The sequence below is a fragment of the Lonchura striata genome, chromosome Z, assembly GCF_050655825.1.
Source record: "Lonchura striata isolate lonStrDom1 chromosome Z, ASM5065582v1, whole genome shotgun sequence".
NCBI lineage: Eukaryota > Metazoa > Chordata > Aves > Passeriformes > Estrildidae > Lonchura > Lonchura striata.
Window position 1 is genome coordinate 77408257 of NC_140740.1, and position 22366 is coordinate 77430622.

Here is a 22366-nt window from a genome sequence, read left to right on the forward strand (position 1 = left end):
TGAGAGGTGAGTTCATATGAACTTCATGGAAGTCAACAAGGGAAAGTACAAGATCCTGCACATGTGCTGGGACAATTTCTAATATCAATGCACACTAGGGGTGAATGGATAGAGAACAGCCCCACAGGGAAGGACTTGAGAATACTGGTGAATGAGAATTGGATATGAGCTGGCAATGTGCATTTTCAGCCCATAAAGCCAACTGCATCTTGAGCAAAAAATGTGTGACCAGTATGTCACACTTAAGGGAGTGTGTTGCTGTGAGACTCCACCTGGAATATTTAATCCAGTCCTGGGGCTTCTAGTATAAGAAAGACATGAGCCTGCTGGAATGGATTCAGTGAAGGACTGTGAAGGTTGCCAGAGGTCTGCAACTTCTATGAAGGAAAGCTGAGACAGTTGGGAGTGTTTAGACTGGAGGAGTGAAGGTTATGTTGTCACCTTATTGCTGCCTTTCAACATTTAAAGTGCACTTATGAGAAAAGTAGGGGGAGACTTTTTTACCAGTGCCTGTACTGATAGGACAAGAGACAATGGCTTTAAATGGAAAGAGAGTAGGTGTAGATTGGACCTAAGAAATTTTTTATGATGAAGGTGATATGATATTGGAACAGTATGCATGGAGAAATTGTGCATGACTCACCCTGGGAAGTATTCAGTTAGGTTGGACAGGGCTTTGTACTAGATGATTTTTGAAGGTTCCTTCCAAATGAAAGCATTTGTGATTCTGCAATTCCGTGATCATTTGTGTAATACAACTGGCTTTCCATAAGATATTCTCATTTTGTTATGTATTTAATGATTCCTTTGCTAACATGTTAGCTGTTTGATACATTCAAATTTCTTCCAGTTTGATTATGTCACAGAAAAACTTGCATTTTTTTTAGGATATTGCATTTTAATTATGTTTCTAACCCTCCTTTTGCTGACAATTGTGTAATGTTATAATTTGAAGAAACAAAAAACTTTGTTACTAAATGTAGCATACAATAGTATAATGGCCTTTAATTAAGCCAGTGGATATGATAAATGACAAAGAAAATAATGAAACACATGCACACATCCATTATATAGTCAAAAGTGTACAATGTAGAATACTAAAGACAGAATTCTTGATGTAAGTTTAGTAGGAGTGATTATTCTCAATGTGGAGGTTGTATAAAAGTTGCTAAGATGTGTTTTAGTTGCCAGGCAAATTTTCTACAGTGGCCAAACCAAAAGCCAACTTCTCTACTTTCAGCTGAGGTCAAGAGGTATCTCATTCTTAGAGGAAACAAGATCTTTTGAAAGTCTTTGCTGTCTCCTTTCAAACTCTCTTCAAAAACATTGCTCATTAAGTGCACTATTGGGCCTCAAAATATTAGTGATCACTGCAGAAAATATTTATTAGTCCTACTCATCATCACAACAAGATTTTTATTTGCTTAACTGAGTATACATTTTATTTTTGCTTTTTTTAATTTTTTTTCAGTACACTGATTTGAATTATCTTACCCTCACAGGCTGCTTAAAAAACCTCAAAGTGCTCAATGTGAGTTTCAATAATTTGAAGTCAGTTCCTCCAGAACTGGGTGATTGTGAGAATCTAGAAAAACTGGATTTGTCTGGAAATATGGAAATAACAGAACTACCATTTGAAGTAAGATAACAATCTATGTTTGTTTCCATCTTTTTTATTTGCCTTAAAAGGTATTTTATCACAGTGTTCAATTCTTTTCTTAACGGATTAAATCATATTCCTTGCAGTTTTTAACAATAATGTTTTACTAGTAATATAATTGAAAATGCCTTAGAAGCACTTAAATAAGGCCAAAGTACTTTGTTTTGATTTTCCAGTGACTAAATTTTACTTGTATATATTCTGATATATGAAGGACGACAGGATCCTAAAGGGGATTTGGCTGTGGTAATGAGCAGACGGCTGCAAATAGCTGTTTTCTGTAAAAATGAAGTACATCTTGTCATATTCACATACACACTTTGTTCTCAGTGTCTGTTTTCATTTAAAAACTGTGTGGAAAGTTCTATAAACAGCACTGCATTTTGCTACGAGCACAAATATCTCTCTGAAAAAGGATCTTATATGTGAGGAATGGCATGAATGTATAATAGACTGAGAAAAGAACTCCCAGGCATGCACCAACATTATTTTTTTCTGTTGACTGCATAACTGCTTTCTGCCACAGCTGCTCTGAGACTTATTATCAAGGGGAAATAAAATCATTGGCTGGTACCTAACCACAATTTTAGCTCTCATCTGTATTTCTCAGGTTCTTAATATCCTGATTTCTGGGGGGTGAGTAGAGGGATCTTTAGGGAAAGGTGTCAGACTCTTCTTTACTTATTCGTACTTTTTCTCTAAACATCTGTTACTGGTGATTCACAGGCAATGCTGGAGTGGATTAAACTTATGTGAGACCTGATTTAGTTCTGCTCATGTTCTCTTCTGAGGAGTAACAGTAATTAATTTTCTCCACTGACTTTTCATAGTAAAGAAGTTTATCTAAAAAGAATTGCTAAAAAAATATTGTGAATGAAACGGAAACAAAGAGTGAATCTTCCCACTATAAATAGACATGAAAAAGAAATGCTAGCTACAGAATAAACAGTGCAGGTCTCCTTTCTCCTGCCTCTTCTCCTTTGGAAAGCAAAACCAGGGAATGAAACAGATAGAATTTGACTAGTAAAAAGGAATCATAATGGAATCAGGAAATCATATGTCCTGAGCAGGCAAATGAATTAAACAAAATGATCATAGAATAGTGAGTAGTATATTCAAACCTGTGGATGGTAAATTTACCCCAGTCATTGCTGTTTTTAAACTATTGAGTATTTTCCCAACTGCTTGCAGAGGTCTTGTAGTGCAAGGATTTACCATGTTTACGCATTGTGGGTAGCCTTCGCATGGAAACCTACCTGTGCATATAATGAATTCTTCCAGGGCTGAGCCTTTGGAGAGCTCTAAAATATCGTTTCCTTCCTAAAGTCTCCTATTCAATGAAATTGAAAGCTACAAAACTGAGTGTATTTTATGGTCTAATGGTTCACTTAAAACTTACGGAAAAATATTGGAGTTGTGCAAATAACTTTATAGAATAGTAAAAACTGCAAGCAACATCATCTTAGTATGGTACAAAAGGTCAAGAAGAAAAATATTGGCATTATCTATTGTGTTTCTCTGGAGGCTGAAACTCAATTTATATTTGTAGTGATCTGGGATTTAGGGTACACAAGCTCTTCTGATTTAGATTATCAACTCAGTTTCTCAGAATCAACATTTCAAGGGCAGCTTTGGAAGCTGAACATACAATTAAAGGAACACTTTTGTTGAATGATGTGAAAGGCTGCTAAGTGTTTGGCCTTTAGCATACTCACTACAGCTTATGTTATTCAGAACAACTGCATCAGAATCCTTGCTAACATAATAGTGTCTAATGTTGACTCTCAGACAAATAGTTATAGTGATTAGCAGGTAACTCTTTAATGAATTAAAACACTGAATTAGTCTAAACAGTCTAAAAAGAGAAACCAGAAAAATAGTGCTGGACTAGCTTTGAACAGCCAAATGCCTACCTGTCTGATCACTTCAGCCCCCTCTTCAGTGTGACATTGGGAGGAAATATTTTGAGAAATCTCATGGTTAAAGGTAAAAGACAGGGAGATTCTTTCTCATTTATTTTTGTAGGCAAAACAGACTGTACTTTGGGAAGATTAATATCAATAAAACAAAAGCTTTTCATCCCATCTCTCCCAAGGTCAACTTCATTTCAGATTCTTCTTCCATACCTGAGCAGTGCAAGGTGGCAAGGGAAGTTACAGCCAGTACACAGTTTATAGCTGCTTCTCCTTCATCCTCACACTTTTGTTCTCCCCTCATGTAGGGTCCTTGTGGGCTGAGCTTTTTCAGGAATATCCATCTGCAGCAGCCTGAGACTTCCATGAGCTGTAGAGTGGAGACCTACTCTACCATGCAGCACCTCTGCTTCCTCTGCATTGACTTGATATTCCCTCTGTTCTTTCTCACTCTTTTTATTTTCCCCCATTCTCTAGTGGAGTTTTTACTCTTAAATCAGTTTTTAGAGTGTCACCACACACTTTGCTGAGGAGCTTTGCTGTGTCCTGTGCTCAGTTGATTGGAACCATCTGGAATTGTTGGTATCCATTTAGGGCAGCCTCTGGTGTCTTTCTGCAGAGCATCTTCCCCTGAACTCCCCACACTGCCAGCACGTTGCCATGGACAGGCAATACAAGTGTTAATGACCACAAGTTAGATTATATGATTTATTATCCAGCAGAATTGTTGCTAACATCAGTTAATCCAGTGAAATGCTCATAAGGGTTGGCCATGTCTCTCATGTGGAGTCAGTACTGTGAACTGGAGGTTATAATAAAGCAAATATGTGCAAGCTCTGTTTTGGTAGGAGAATAGCTTCTCTTTACAACATTAGGAAGAAAGAGAAAACTTGGCAACTAATAGAAAAAACTAACAGAATGCTGAATGTCTCCTGTTTATCCTCTCTTAGGAAGTTAAATTTTTATTTGACTTTCAAGTCCTTAAAAGTTTCTTCTGGGAAGATTAAAGGAGTGTGCAAGAATGGCATCAACATTCTTCAGTGTATAACTTAGTCAGAAGTAATAAAGGCAAACTGCAGTCCAGTAGAAATTATTGAAGCTTAATTTTGCCTTGGGTTCCTTTTTTACATAGAGTAATGGCCCGAGAGACACCCCATCCAAAACCATAACACATTATTCTAGTTCAAATGCACCTCATGGAGTAGCTGTACCAGCCTATAAGGATCATGTATGTCCAAGTGCCTGGACTTTTTCACCATTTCTATTTGAGTGTGCTTTGGGACTGCTCCTTGAGGGACGTGCCTTGTACTGTAGCATCAGGAGGAAAGCACATTGCTCACTTGCCTGTTCATTTCTAGCAAAAAGTTTTTCTGTGTTTGTAAAGGCCACTTTCAGCACTCTGTAAGTCATCTCACAAAAATCTTAAAATGAGGTAATCTGATGCTACATGAAAAAAAATTGAGGATTTGTGTTCTCATCTTTATGTTTCTCATCTTCTCATCCCAAGGATTAGGATTTCATACCATTTCATATTATGTCCAAATTTCAATGTCTAACTCTCAATTAAAAAAAAATTGTTCTATTGTTTGATATCTAAAATTTTTAAGATTTAGATATTTAGTAGATATCATATAATTAAATATTTAGATGTTATGTCTAACATTTAGATATTAAAATCAATACTTAATTAGTATCACTTGAAAGAAAAACTTGGCAGAGAAATTTTATGGATCTGCAGTGGAGTTCAAATCTATATTATCTGCACTTGCAAATGAATAAAATCTTCCTATGGACATGAGCGAAAATATAAATTGAAATAAAATATAAATGTACATAAGAAAAGTCAACCTACACGACATTATGTTTATGTGGTCAGTTTGTAACAGATACTTACAGACCTCAGTAGCCAAGTTTAGCAGAGGAAGGCACACTATGAGGCTTAGGGTACAATTGTCCCTGATACAACACATATCTTGTAAGATTCTTAGGTGGAGAGGACTTTGTTCTTCTAGCTAAGATGGTGAGGCATGCCCTGTACCTTATCCAGTCCCTCCCCCACCACAGTCCCTCTCCCACATTATACTGGATACTATATATTAGTAGATACAGGGAGAAGGAGATAGATTTATTTCCAAATTTCTTGTATATTTTGCATGTGAGTTTAAGAATTAGTATGATACTGGTATTTGTATTTTAACTGTTGGATAGTGTTCCTCTCACCATTATCTTCATACAGGTTATTCAATAAAATTATTCTTCCAGGGAAAAAAGCCTGTATTATAAATAATGTATTTTCTGGTTAAACTTTGTAGAAAAACTGCTCTGACCTTATTTTCAGGTGTTCTTTCTTCAGAAAGTATTGCTTTCTACAGTTATTTACTGAATCACACAATTAGTTTCCTGTGCATGACATTTCATGCATGACAAAGAGACAGCTTTGTTCTGAATTCCATTTTTTTGTGCCAATAATGTTGCTGCAACCAACAGTATCTATGTGACCCAAAGGAACTTCAAGGAGAAGAGAGGGAATATGAAGTTCTAATTTCCTCCATACGTACCATTTGGTATGGCATATGATGTCAGCCACAGGACAGGCAAGACATTCCACAATACCAGGAGCAAGACAGGAATGCTTGCACTAGATGTTCTGATACAGAGACAAATTAAAAAGTTATTATGCCTTGAACAGTGTTCAATACTACATCTGAAGAGTCCCAGTTAGTGATCAGAATTTTTTTCTGTATCATCTAGTGGTTCAAAATGAAGGAATTCAAGACCATTAAAGCATATGAATAATTTGTCAAGCAGAGAGTGTATCTATGAATGCCTACATTTTCATGTCAATCCTGTACATACTGATATTTGAAATTCAGAGAAATTAAAATGTTATGCTTCATGGTTGCTTTAACACACTGTGTTTTCAAAAGATCAAATTAAATCTTGTTTTGTATTTCTGATGCACAATTTCAGCTAAGTCATAATATAAGCAAGCACAGATATGAAGACCTTTCAAAATCACAGAACCGTAGAATAGGTTGGATTGGAAAGGATCCGTAAAGATCATCTAGTGCAACCCCCTTGCTATGGGCAGGAACATCTTTAGTTAGAACTTGTTTGTCAAGGCTCCATCCAATCTGACAGAATGTTTCCAGGAATAGGATATCTACCACATCTCTGGGGAGTTTGTACCAGTGTTTCAGCACCCTCATTGTTGAAAATGCCTTCCTTATATCATCTGTTTTTCAACTCTTTTAGTTTAAAATCATTATGCCTTGTCCTATCACAATAGTTCTTACTAAAAACTGTCTCAATCTTTATTGGAAGTCCACTTTAAGAACTGAAACGTTGCAGTGAGGTCTCCCCTGAAACCTTCTCTTTTCCTGCTTAAACAACACCATCTGTCTCAGCCTGTTCTCACAGAGGTGGTTTTCCATTGCTCTGATAAATTCTCTTGTTCTCTTCTGGACCTACTCCAATAGTTCCATGTCCTCCCTGTGCTGGCACCCCAGAGCTGGATGCAGGGTTCCAGGTGGGCTCTCAGCAGAGCAGAGCAGAGGGGCAGAATCCCCTCCCTCCCCTGCTGCCCACCCTGCTCTGGATGCAGCCCAGGACACATTTGGCTTTCTGGGCTGGGAGTGCCCATGGCTGGGTCATGTCCAGCCTCTCACCACCAGCACCCCCAAATCCTTCTGGGCAGGGCTGCTCTCCATCTGCTCATCCCCCAGTCTGTGTTGATAACTGGATTGTCCTAACCCAGGTGCAGCTCCCTGTACTTGATCTTATTACATCTCATGATGCTCATGTGAACCTGGTTCCCAAGGTAGTCTAGGTCCCTCTGGATGACATTGCATCTTTCTGGGTGACATCACATCACATCATCACGTCACATCACATCACTCAAACAGGTCAACTGTACCACTCAGCTGGGTGTCATCTGCAAATTTGTTGATGGTCCATTTGATCCCACTGCTTATATGATTGATGAAGAAATTTAATAGCACTGTTCCAATACCTCTGAGGCATACTGCTTCTCATCAACTTCCATCCAGACATTTACCAGACTGCTGGGGATGACACCACTCAGCCAGTTCCTTATTCACTGACTTCTCCAGCCATCAAATCCCTGTCTCTCCATCTCAGTGAGAAGTATGTTGTGGAACCATGTCAAAGGCTTTACAGAAATCTGTATAGATGATCCTTTCCTTATCTGTTGATGGTGTCATGCCACTGTAGGAGGCCACTAGGCTGAGCAGGCAGAACATTTCCCTGGTGAAGATCTTCTGGCTGTCCTGAATCACCTCCTAGTCTTCTGTGTGCCTTAGCATATTGTATTGCGTTTGCATGGCCAGGTTTTGGTAATGCGGGTGCTACAGGGGTGGCTTCTATCAGAAGCTGCTAGAAGATTCCTCCAAGTCTGGGAGAGCCAGTGCCAAGGCTGGGTCAGTCAGAAATGGTGGCAATGCTTCTGCTATATTTAATAATAAAATAAAAGTTATTGTGCAGATATAGTAGCAACCAGAAAATAGTGGGGTAAGAACATGTGAGAGGAACAACTCTGCAGATGCCAAGGTCTGTGCAGAAGAAAGGGGAGGAAGTGTGCCAGGTGCCAGAGCTGAGATTCGGCTGCAGCCCATGGGGAGGCAGCTGTGCCTTTGCAGCCCATGGAGATCTACAGGGATGTAGAGATCCACCTATGACTTCACCTTGGCCTTCCTCACCCCATCCCTGTACAAACGGACTGTGTTCCTATAGTCTTCTCAGGTTACCTGACATGCTTCCAGTATTTGCTTCTTTTCCTTTAGTTTTATCAGCAGTTCCCTAATTAGCCATTCGAGTGCCTTGTCATCCTTGCCTGATCATTTACACCTGGGCATAGAAAAATCTTGTGCACTATGGAAGACATCCTGAAATATCTAGCAGCTCTGTTTTTCACCCTTGTCTCTGACATAAGTTTCCCAAGGGATTGCTATTGACTAAGCCCTTGAAGAGCTGGAAATTTGCTTTCCTAAAGCTCAGGGTCCTGACTTTGCTCTTCAACTGACTCATATCCCTCAGGACGGTGAATTCCATTAGTGTATGATAACTGCAGCCCAGGCTGCTTCTAATCTTTATGTCACCAATTAGTTTACTTGCATTGATGACCTACAGGTCCAGGAATACATTCTCTCTGGAAAGGCTTTCAATGGTCACAGGAGTTATAATGGGTGCTATTTCTCTTCTTTGCTTAACTGAAAAATATAAATAGTTATCTCTTAAATAGTTTAATAATGGTAACAAATGCTAAACAACCCCCATACGTGATCAGGGATTTACTAGTCACCTACGGTTTTCAAATACAACAGCATCCAGAATAGACATAAATAACTTTTTATACATTAATACAATTCCAACGGATATTTTAAAAATGGTGTTCAACAACTGGAAAATTTTCAGATTCTTTTGCCCTCTTTTTGTTAGTCTCTTCATCAAAGCCACACTGTAGCAGGAAAACAGAGGCACAAGCTCTATGCATGTGCGTGTAGGCTTCAAATAAGTCCCCACTGGGCATTTTCATATAATTTGTCTTTGTAATCAGTGACTGACACAAAGCCATTACCTGGTAGGTGGGACACCAGCCATCTCTATAGAAATGTAAAATATTATGTTGTTTTGCCAGCACATTATTCTTCAAAATAATGTCTTGTTTCATTTATATTTTTTTTTAATGCATGTGACAATTATAAATAAAAAATGCAATCAAATGTACAGGACATTAACTTCCCAGCAGTTTCACCATCCAGTAAGGCACTGGAAGAACTCACACACAGGTCCTTCCTGTCTCATTAAATGGGACTATAAAGAATCTGTTGAATCTTTATGTTTGTGAGATTTTCCAGAGGCTGCAAAGGAGCCATGTATCATATTTGTTAAAAATATGCAAAAGAGTCATATAAAAGATTTGCTAAAAATGAAATTTTATTCATGAGGGTTTTCAGGACCACAAAACAGGAGGAGTGCTGTAATAAAGGGATTAACTTGGTACTGGGAAACCAAAATCTGGTAAATTTTTCATTTCAAATCACTAGGAAAAGTCCAGTTGACTGTAATTGGGCCATCATTTCCGCACACACATTTTTCAGTATCAGAAGGGATTTTCCAGTTGCTTGGCTTGGTTGCATCTCCATTAGACAGAATTTTATCTTGCTTTTCTTTGCTCAGGGCTTATATTCTCCTTAAATTTGCTTAAAGCTTGTGATGAGTTATTTTCCAATGCAGTCGGTCAAAGTGTCAATCCATGCAAAACAACAGCTGTGTTATGGAACTGGTATAAGATGCAATATCAAACATTAACAGGAGGGGTGTGAAACCCAAAAAAGCAGGTGCAAAGGTGTTAGGTGTCAGGAGAGTTTCTCAGAGGCCTTACTGCTGCAAGGAGTGCTCATAAATATTTTAATAGTTGAGGGGCTAAAGAAGGACATGGATCTATGTTAGGAAATAGGATTATGAAGTTAAGCACGGGAAAATGTGTCAGTTGATCCTCTTGACACTGTGCTTCCAAAGCCTTCTAATTTATATAGCATCATTTTAAAACCAGTTCACTATCAGAATAAGTCAGCAGCTAATAATAACAGTCCACTTCACTGGAGAGCTGACCCATGCTTACCTCCATGCTGTGGTGCCAGTGACCTTTCCTTTACCTTTCACATTAGTTCAGTAAAAGTAATATCACCTTTCACAGTCTAAAACACTTTTGTAATAGGGAATGACAGACAAGTAGTTTTACAGCATAAGGGAAGACTTAACAATGACCAAAGGGGCATAATGTGAGCATTAAAATTATTACATAAAGCATGAATATAACTGTAAAAGAATTCAGTGGTAGGAAAGAGTATTTGGTATTGTTCCAGCTCTGCTTTCTCTCAAAACAGTTCCAAATCTCTTTAAAAGCAAAATAGGTTTTCAAAATTCTAATAATATATCCTCCATTCATCTGTGAGATAATCTGAGGCAGGTTTTATATAGCTACTGAATAGAAGCAGAGAGCAGAACAAATACATAGTACTACCAGACTTGCATGTTTTGTCTTGCAGAAAAATGTTTCTGGTGCCAACATACATGGATTGATAAGAACCAAAACAGAGTTATAGCTGAAGGGAGAGAAAAGCATACTATTTATTTTTCTATAAAGTACAGGTAATGAGAGGTGTAATTTATTCCATAAGAAGAATAAAGTTTGAGAGTATAATTGAAAAGAATGGGTTTAATTTATTACTGAGTATATATCAGTTGTTAACTAATTACAGGTAGTTACATGATTGATCAACTCTTCACAGCTGTAAAAAACACCTGGTAAGGTTGTCATTTTTTGTCATCATTGATCAATGTGAAAGATATGAAGACAGAGATAGCCTGATCAGTTGAAAGCAGACATTGTGCCAGGAATTTTTTTATCTCATATAGAGCTCAGGTAACACCTCTGCCTTACTAGTCCTGGACAAAAGAGAATAGAATTATACCCAATATGAAGTGGAGGAGATGTTGAATTTGTGAGGGAATTCAAAGAAGGATATGTCCCAGTGGTTCCTGCTTTACTTATTGAAGTCATGCCAACTCACAAGCCTGGAGTTCTGACATTCTAATCTGTAGTACAAAGCAGGATGAATTCCAGTTAAGAAATGAATGACTAGAAAGTTCGGAACAAATAAAAAAAATGGAGACATTTCTTCACTTGCTGATTAGACTATCCATCTAATTCACTATTTTGACTTGTCATATAGTTGTTTACTACTGGTGGAGTTTAGAAGGAGATGTGCAATTTTATGAATAATAAGAGCAAATGTTATAGAGGTCATGGAAAGATTAAAACACAGTGCTGTAAGAACAAGATTTACAGAATTCTCTTATCTTTTACTTTGCAAAATCAACTTTTTTTTTCCCCCCTATCTAATTTTAATTGACATGTGTTCCATTGGAGTCCCCATCACCCTCATTATGGTAGCCACATCAAACTGTTTCTTTCTGGACTTATCCAAAGTGGTACTGATAGCTTTGGTTGCCAAATTCTGTGACTCAAAATTTGATGTTCCATGTGCCAGTTTACACATGCAGCGAGGACATTGGGTATATGTGGCCAGTGCTTGCCTGTGTGTAGAGTTTGTGTGAAAAATGTGTATGAAAATGTGACAGAACTTCCCCAGACTGTGTCTGGTTACATGATACACAATTATATGGCTATATGACTGGGGAGTGTATGCACCACAGATGGCTGCTGAGGGCTAGCTGTTGCTGACTCCTAGTTTCAGTCATGTCATATCACAGAATCACAGAATAATGAGGTTGGAAGAGACCTCTAAGATCATCAAGACCAACATGTGCCCTAACACCTCAACTAGACTATAGCACGAAGTGCCATGTCCAGTCTTTTTTTAAACACATCTGGAGATGGTGATTCTACCACCTCTATGGGAAGACAATTCCAGTACTTTATTATTAATTTTGTGATTTTTTTTTTCTAATATCCAACCTAAACCTTCCCTGATGTAGCTTGAGACTGTGTCCTCTTGTTCTGTCAGTTGCTGCCTGGTGGAAGAGACTGACCCACTTCAGGAAGTTGGAGAGAACAATAAGGTCACCTTTAAACCTCATCTAGTTGCCATGTAGTCTTGAGGCTTTTATTTCATTTCATCTTGCAATACAGACGTGGTCAGTTGAAAGTTATGTATGAAGGGTGTGACAGTGGTAGCACAGGGGATGCAAGCTTCTGGATCACATTTGGACATCATTATTTCATGACTTTCTTTTCTTTTCTGCTCTTATGGTTTGTCTTTGAATACACTCCTTTCAGTGAAGAGAGTTGGTTTAAGGAGAGGCCAGGCTACTTCAAACTGTCTTTAATATAGCTGAAATATTTTTCATTCTCAGTTATAAAATGCTCTTTTAAATAGTGGTTAGAGTGGTTTAATTGTGGTTTAAATAACAAAAAAGTTATTGCAATTAGAGGACCTAATCTGATGCTTCAGAACCGAAGAATGTACATTTAAAAAAAAAAAGGGAAGAAATGAGAAGGTTATAAAAGTATAGATAATCTTAAATCTCAGTTAATTCCATTGTCATAATTAAGGTATTGATGTATTTGTTACATTACATACTTGGAATGATCCTCAGCATCTGAAGACTAGAAATCAGGAAACCTGTGTTATACATTCTGTGATGTATTTTTTCACCTTGGTAGATGACTTCCTGCCACTGTATTTATTTTCACTTTTTTCCATTTGTTTGTAGTTGCTATTTTTGTTATTGAAATAGCACAATAGAGAACTCTTCTGTCTGTTTTTTAGAGCTTTGCATCGCAGAGATTTATTTCCAGTTTTTTGTGCGCTGTTAATGATATCAGTAGAGTAATAAATCTTAAATTGCAGATCTGCATTACTAAAAATTAAACTTTTAGATGTTATGACATTTGAAATCTCAAAAAGCAGTATTATTTTACAAGAACTGCTATATTCTGAGGTTGAAACAATTTGAACTGTGCTTCTTTGGACTGTGACATATAAATAGAGGTTTTCATTATTCGTGTAAATGTCAGCTTCCTCAGAATTCTTCAAAGTAATTTCAAAACATGTTGCAAATTCTAGAATCTAATTGTGTAAAGTTTTCATTTTATTGAGAGATGCAATGCTTTTTGGTTATGATGCTCTTGTGAGGCACATTGTCATGAATTACCAATTTCTCACTCAGTTTTTCTAACCTTTACAGTTTTTCCTAATCTTGATTTAGGTCTTTCAGAACCACTGCAAACCAAAAATTTAAAGAAAATAACAAAGTATTTTCATTCTGTTATTATTTATTGTTCATCTCCAAATCCCATATATTACTATAATTTACCTAGAGAAAAATTGGGAATTATGGTGTTTTGTGTGTAGTGTTGTTTTACTTAGTGGGAAGTAATTTGGGATTAATTATTGTATATCACATTACATGTATATCCAACAATTTATTTGCTCTTTTGATCACTAATGCATAGTGAGTGCAAGACTTTAATGAAGTTACTTTTTTCATTTTTCCATCTTTTCCCAGGTTTCAGTCAGTTTAATAAATGTTTTTGCATTAGCTTGTGCTTCTTGGTATTAGATTTTATTTGCAGTTGTGAAAATCTTGACAGCTTCAGATGCATGCTGTTAATAATAAATGTTACTCCTATATGTTTGCTCAGCAGTCATACTTTCTTTTGTTATATTCATGTTTTTATATGCTCAAAGCATTATATAGGTATTTGTAAAATGTCATGGACACAGAAAATATTATCTGATATTGCACATGATATACACAAATATGTCAAAGTTTTTTGTTTCATTATTAAAAAATTACTGGGGGTGTATGTGCCTCTAGCAGCAATACATAGCTAAACAAAGATAAGTAGCTTGGACGCAATCTAGAGGGAATTGAGTAGTAAAACATCTGTGTATAAGCTACTTATATTGATATAGGGCATAGAAATAAAAGCGTAAAATGTATCTGAGCTTATACTGTTTCAGTACCATGAAACCTGATTCTGCCCAATTCATCTTCTGAACAGCTATGCTGGGACAGGCCAGATGACTGATTTTGTTAGCCATTTTTTTCTTGTTTAAGAGACACAGGACAATATTTAGCAATCCAAGGGGCTTATGGAACAAGCCTTCAGCTGCATTCATGCCTATATATTCCTGAGGTACTTTGAGCTAATAGAAGAGGTCTTGATATAATTTAGACTTAGCAGCTTCCCAGAAATACAAGAGCCTCTTGGCTACATTGAAGACTGGGCCAGATATATTCTATATTCTATGCAGGCAGCTAGCTTTTTTTTTTTATAGACCAAACCAATCAACCAATCAAACAGCCAACAAAAAAACCCAAGAAAAACATAATTTACAGAATTTTCAGTAAAAATCAGATGACTGTAGGCTTGCTATGTTATCATCCCTACCAAAGATTACACACTGCATAGTATTACTAGAGGACTGCTCTCCAGAACCTGTGTCACATCTGTGTAAAATTCACATTAGGAGAATTCTACCTCTAAGTTGCATCATGAAAGTCCAGCTTCATTGCAAGCTTTCTAAAGTATGCATATGAATAAGTATTAATTTTTATATTTGTCAGACGCCTAATAAGAAGAACATAATTCAATGGATGCCCTAAGGTAACTTGGTCACAGACTGGATGGAGTAGTCCAAAATAGCAATGCAGCCCTAAGAACAGTAAGAATTCACAGCCTCATACTCTTCATTGCACCAACAAGTTCTTAGAAAGTAGTCAGACATCTATTTGTACAAAAACCTGCTCACTGTACACACAACATATGTGCCATTCCTTAGCTTTCTTGTCCAAGTCAGAAAAATACCTCTTGCATATCTGATTATTTTAAAATATTAGCTTTATTTTCAATTTGTTTTTGCATGTTTATATCAAAGCACAACATAAAACTTCCTCGGAATACTGTTATAAAATAGGGAGAACTGAATACTTTTGGAAGAGATATTTATTGAGGAATATTTCCTGTTACATTTGTCAGTACCTGAAGGAAAGTAAATAAAAAACCCTTGTGTGTCTAGCAGCACTATAAGAAAGGAAGGAAGAGTAGGAAGAGAAAATTTGCTGTAATCCTGCCGAGCTACAAAGTAGTGACCTGTTGTGTTGAATTGTTGACAGTGTCCTCAGTTGTAGGTTTGTATAGTTTGTATAAGACACATCTTGTATTACTTTGTATAGTAAATGTAAGTGTCTTATAGTGTAAGACACTGATAGTATATCAGTGTCTTACATGTGTAATCTGTGGAGTTAAAAGAAAAATAATTTTTATAGTGGATATTTTACAACAATATGCTGTACTACACATGGTCTAATTCCAGATGAGGTATGTCATAGCTTGCAAAGTAGTCTTATCTTCCTCGTGAATTTCACAAATCTGGAGATATTCTTTATGAAACTCTTGCTTCAAGACAAATCCAGATCCAAGTTGCAGCGTTCTCCTGCTAGTAGACAGTTGTTCATAGCTGCTGTAGTTCTCAGCACTTCTGAATGGCAGGAATACTGTGATTTTGGTGAAGCTACTCTGTGCCATGACAAAAAAAATTTCCATTATTTCTGTTTGAAAAGCAAAAAAACCACAGAGATGCTTATTCTTGGTGTCATAAAGGTGGCTCACAAATTACAAATCTTTTGACCTCTGGTACTGAGGTAGAAATATCTTTTTTGCCATAACATTATGTCTTCCACTTAATTTATTTGTAAGCTGATTTCTGGGTGGCATTTTGTAAAAGTCTTTTTTCCAAGCTTGTCAGGCTATCTCTGCTCAATCTGGCGTAGAACACAGATTGGTGTAGTGGCTCAGCTCCAGTATATATAAGGTGAAAAAATTTCATTATCAATCATCAAAATGGGGTCATTGTAACAAATTAGAACTACAGAACCATATTATTAGTTTTATTATATGCTTTTCTCCCACAATTTTCCTAATTATTTATTTTGCATCTGTCAATATTACATCATTACTCGGTTCTCTTGCGCTGATTTTACCTCTTCAAACATCCTCGAGATCTTTTATTTTGAAGTGAATGTTTTCTATTTTATCAATGTAAAACAAAATGTATTATAATTTTAAATTTATATAACAATATATATTTATAAATTTATATATTTATATTATTTATTGATATAATTATTTATAGTCAATATATTATAATTCTTTATTTGAACTGTCAACTTTTTTAATGTTATATTTTTAAAGTGGTTTCAGAGTAAAATTTCCATATCTTTTAGATGATTTTCCCATATCTCATTTGGAAAATAGTGACTTATTCTGGGTTTCAGAATAAGCTCAAATGAGTATACTCAATTTTTTGAACCAGAAAGGTAACTTCCCAGGGTGCATTGTGTTGTCATGGCAAACCAGAATCATTGTACACGCTTGAATCATAATTAAGATGGCACCATCTGAATAGTATTTCTTCAATTGCTATGCATCTTGAAGCTGAAATGAAAAAGTGTTTTTGGCTTTGTTTCTATTCTGTTGTAAAAGTAAGCAATATTGATAATCTCTTGGTGAAGGCACAGCATATATCTTTAAAGAGTTTTGACACGTCCAAAGACATTTTGTCTCCTGTGTCTTATACAAACATGCTGGATAGGTCAGTTGATGTCCATATGCTCCTGACATCACTGTTCTTCCTCCTCTAATGATTTTAATTGAAACATATGAAGAGTACACTCCCAAAGTAAGCTACTAGGACCATTGAAATTGATGAAAAATCTTTAATTGAACTTTGGCAGAGCCTAGTTTTCTCTTCTAAAGTGTATCCTTAATTTACAAGTTTTGAATATGAGATAACTTTATGATGGCAAAGCTTATGATGGCAAATAATATATGCAGACTGTATAGCTGCAGCATAAAAGCTATGAAAATTTAACATAAATAACCAACATAATTTTATTTTTTGAGACAGAAGATTTGTTTTGGCTTTAACCCAGGAAATCCTTAATTGGGAACTTAATTTCATACATGTGACTCTTATGTTGGCTTGGAACAGCTCCTACACTTAAAAACATAATTCACATTCATAGGGATTTTAACTGTATGATGACAATCCTGCCTTACTATGTGATTCTTCATTCACCTGTGAATGATCAATACCTGATACATTTGTGAACATTTTACGTGTTGCATATATTGCATGTATTTTGTGAATATTGAATAAAACAAATTTTCTTACTTTTTTGTAGATCTAATGAAAGATTTGTGCATACAAAAAGCCTATTTTAATAACAAGTGAAGTCTCTTTCTATGAACTTCTAATAGTAAGATTATCATAGCTATATTTACCCTATTAGACATTAATCTTTAGCTGTTTGGATGATGAACTTATGAACAGTGAAAGGGGACAATGTTAAACTTCCAAGTAAATGGTTTGGCATAAGGATAACTGTGTCTGTTGGTGGATTAACTCCACAAAAGGTTTAGGATTTTAGCACTGCAAAATCAGAATGATGCCATCACAGTGAAGGCTGTCTTTCACTTATATTTCTTTGGTATAGCTTACCAAGATACCACGATCCAATGAGATAATTAAGGTGCAAACAACACCATATGCTGAAGTCAACAATATTTTTATTTAACTATTTTTTTTTTTATTTAACTATTTTTTATATATTATATATATATATATATATATATAATATATATATTTTATATATATTTTTTATTTAACTATTAGTGTGGGGTAGAAAGAAAGAAGTAGAAAAGGCAGAGGGGAAAGAGATATATAAGTTAGAAGATATTTGCCACTTGAATCCAGCAGTATCCTGCTGGCCCTTAATCACCCTGAGCTACTTGGTGGTGGGGTTGTTGGTGTCTTTCAAAACTCTTCACTGTTTATATGTTTTAGAAAACAAAAGAATTAATGCTTATTGGCTACACTGTTCTCTTATTCTATTGGTCATGTGAAAACCTCACTTTCAAGGATAGTAAGACCATGTCCTTAGTTTTTATCTTCTTTTGAGTTGGTGGGTTTCTTGGGTTGATGGGTTGTGAGTTGGTGCTCATGATCTTCCCCTCAGGAATTACCTTTTATCCAGATGGAGATGATTTCAGAACAGTTACTGAGTTGGCTTTCCTTGAGGTCCACAAATACTGCATTCTTTGTGGTCAGTATCAGTGATAGATTCTTCTCCCAAGTTCTATTAACCTCCCCCATGAGATAACACTCAGGCAATAGCACCACCTTTATCTTATCTCAAGCTCCTGATGTGGTGGCTTAATTTACTGTCAAAATTCCAGGTATCCATAGAGGTCTTTTCAGAGGAGATTCAGTGATTATGGATGCTATCCATGCCATAGCCTGGAGTGAGCTTTGTGTGACTGGTGATAAACATATGAGCACTTGCTTCTTTGCAGAGTTTATCGCTGTGTGAATTTTTTTCTGGCTGCATTGTCCGGGATGTACTACTCCAATCTCAGCTCCACCAGGCCTGGAGTTAGTGCCATCCTGTCACTCTATTCTGTGCTTATCTCATCTCATGGCAAAGTCCTTCTCCTTAAAAGTGGCCTTAACTGTGTTTGAGACATACAACTGTGCTCTTTAAGGCATTGCACAAGATCCAAGCAAATGAAATGTTTGATTTCATGCATTTTTGGGCTTCAGAGGGTTTTGTAACAAAACACGTGAAATTAGTACTCTGTTTCTAAACCATTGGATTAGAAAGGGGACTGTTGAATGCCTTTGCCTTATCAAGTTTAAGAGTCCAGTTTGGCAGTCTTATAGTGAACTGGGCTATAAATATACAACTATATCTTCATGAAAGGTATTTTCTGCCTCTAAAGATTCTTGTACCAGGTTTCTGTAATTGTTGCTTTTATCCATGAATGTCAGTGAGATTATAGAAAAGGTTACACTTACAGCTCAATGAAAGAAAAGATAGGCACTTGGTTTGAAGTCATGATATCTAAGTGGACAACTATGCAGTCTGCTCCTAGGGTGTTTCTTTTTTATATATATCCTACAGTGTTCAGCAGGTTCATAATGAGTGTCAATATATGGGAAATAATATATATGATAGCTATACTACTGAAGTGGGACAAATTTTCTCAGATGTCACTTCTGAAATTTCTATGCAAAAGTGCATTTGTAATGTGTGGATAGACATTTCTAGGTTAATCCTTTTCATGTCTTATGTATTGACTTTGATGGGTTGCAGATTCTGTTATTTACATGTCACTGAAAAATATGGTATTTTAACACAACCTTGCACCTTTTAATGTGTTGATGCTAAGTAGTAAGCAATTAATGATAAATAAGTATGCAGCCTTTATGTGCAAATCCCTTTCACAGCAAAAAAGCAGAAGAAAAATAAAACCACACCCATTAATCAAATAATAGTTCGTTCTGGGACATGCTGACCTCTTCTTTCAACTGGAGGTTTAACTGCCAGAGAGAAAAAGAAGAAGTGGACATTTACAATGATATCTGGAATAATTCTATGAACAAAATTATGAAGATAAATGGTGCAGTTTGTCAAAGAAAAGGGACAAGAATGATTAAAATAAGTAACGCAATAAGTCTGTCCAGATATCTAGACAGTTAAATATGGCTATTTTAAAAAAAATAGAACTTGCATAAAGCCTATAAAGTGATTGATTCAAAGTTGCATCATAAAGGAAAATAGTAAAAATCAATGTCAAGCAAAAATAAATGATAACTTAAAAATTATATGGGAGCCATTCTTGTTTGAAGATGAAATGTTGCAAAAGGTGCAAAAATCCATCAGTCCTTTAAGAAGAAATATAATACAGAGTGTTTTCTTTGGAAAATATAATGCACAGCTACCATAATTTCCAATGCATCATCTATCAAAGACATTTGTTAGTAACATATCATGAAGATATTCAATTAAATACTCCATTAGGTTTCAACATTCTCTAGCAAATGGACAGCTTTGTTAAATATTACACTAGAAGTACAAGTACTGAGGGCTTGCAGCTTACAGGATATAACCTGGCTTGAAATGTTCTGTGGCATGCTGAACCAAAATATGTATTGATAGAGTAGATGGCCTTATGTTTTGTTTGTACATTTTTATGGGAATACAAACTGCTGAAAATGTATATTTTAATCTAACCAAGTATTAAAGTATTAAACTAATCTATATACCATGCTATTTGAAAAATGTAAGAAACAGCTATATTTCTTAAAAAAAGTAATACTGCTATATAAACATAGCTTGTAATATTTAATTCAATAGAGCACTTTCAGGAAAAATAGCTGAAGAGATATAAATTTACCATCTACTCTTAATGTTACCAATTTGTTTCAGTGTGGCAGGTGACTACATGTAAAAGTAAAGTGTTTAGGAACTTGAGTGAACAGTAAAGAAAGTATATTTTAACATGTATCTGCTACTATGTATTTAGAGGTTGTGGCTTTTCTTCTTTGGGTATGGTTTGAGTATATTTGGGTGGCATTTAAGCTTGTGGGATATTATTTAAATTTTGTACTTGCAAAGTTTTTGGGAGGGGAGTTTGTTGAAATACATGTATCAGCAATTTTAGTAAGTTATTCTGAGTTTAGACAAACTTTAAATATTTGCTTGGGATTTGAAATTGTGATAACAATTAGAAACCACAAAATTATTGCAGTATAAGGATGGTGCCATTATTTTCCATACTATCCTGTCGCTACATTCTAGAAGAGTTGCTGTCCTTTAGTTTTTCTGGAAAATAGATTCAGTATCTGGGAAATTTATAGAATATGTTGGAGTGTTCATCGCTTTTAGTCAGTCTCCAAAATGACAAAATGGTTGGAAAGTAAAAAGTGTCACAACAAAATGTGTTTGCCTACTTTGAATTCTGTGGTGAGACATATCCATGGTGATGATTCACCAGGACTGTTTTAAGACAGTGTCAGGGAGATTTTGAAATTTTACCTTTGGCTACAGGAACTCTGAATCTCTATTATGTTTTTGAAAGATAAGCTTCATTGTGTAGTAATTTGCAACAGGATATCTTCAGTAAACCACTCAGAAAATATTTCTCAAGATTATGAGATTCTGCAGCTTATGAGGTTATAACTAGAAAAAACAAAACAGTAAGCAAATAAAACCAAAAAACCCCAAACCAAACAAGAAACCTACATCCCTCAAAAATACCCCAACAACAAAAAAACACCCAACACTACAAAAAAAACCCCACCAAACCCAAAACCCCCAAAAAACAAACAAGCAAACAAAAAAAACCACCCAAAAACCAAACCCAAAATCAAAAAAAACAGGACAAAACAAACAAAAACATCCAACTAAAAACCACCATCAAAATGTCCCTAAAGAAACTAGCTCTGTCACAGCACCATACTGTGAATATGAGGACTTTAAATAACAAGGGTCATATTAAGATGAAAGTCTGGCAGTATTGCAATAAAAAGGAGCTAAGATAATGCAAAAAACCCTCCAGATCTTAATTATTAATAATTAAAAAAGAATTGTCAAGTTTTCATAATGTATTTTATTAGTTTATAATTTTTTCATATTTTATCTTTTGCATGTGTTCTGCTCAACTTGGAAGTGGTAAATGTGTTTGATTTGAGATTTTTATTCCTATAGTGTAAAGTACATTCAGGTAAAGGCCAAGGAAATTTTTTTGCTACTTTTTTTCTGTATTGTGATCTGTAGAGTTGGATTGTGATGGTGAGTGATGATTAGAACCTCAGAAATAAAATTTCTATTCTAGAATACTTTTTTTGCTAACATTTATACTCTTTTGACATTCACTTTAGCTAGCTGCATGGTTTTATGAACACTGGTAGAGTGCATAATTGATTCACTACACAGAGAACTCTATTCAACACATTAATTTCTTTAACAGGTATATTTTACATTTGTACTTAATCTTCATTGCATTCAGTATTTATTACATAAAAATAGAACTCCTTTGAAAATTATTTTAATAAAAATATCTAGTGTATTTTATTATATATTTAGTTTATAGTATGGAAGATGTGCTTTTAAAGATCTTTGAAAAATATTGGACCTAATTATCTGTTGGCTTAAATGGATAGCTTCATTTTCTAATCATGTGCTAGTAATGCACTCTCAGTGCACAGTAGAGTTGCAGTGAAGGGAATCTTTGTGATTTTGTTAAGGGTTATCAAATCTCTGATTTTGAGAATGGTAACTTATTAGTTATAAAAATTGTCTTTTTTTACCTCAGAACCATCTTATTTTCTGGTTCCAGACTTGTCATCTAAACCTGTAGGGTTTTAAAGAATAAAAATTTCATCCAATCCCC

The 22366-nt window shown here is 35.6% G+C and overlaps 1 protein-coding gene across 1 annotated transcript in view; it reads left to right on the forward strand.

Moving 5' to 3' along the window:
• Positions 1–22366, forward strand: part of LRRC2 (leucine rich repeat containing 2) — a 74357-nt gene that overhangs the window by 45034 nt on the left and 6957 nt on the right. Inside the window, exon 5 of the mRNA XM_021534705.3 lies at positions 1503–1639. Within this exon, the coding sequence (XP_021390380.3) occupies positions 1503–1639 (137 nt within the window). The remainder of the gene's footprint in view (positions 1–1502; positions 1640–22366) is intronic.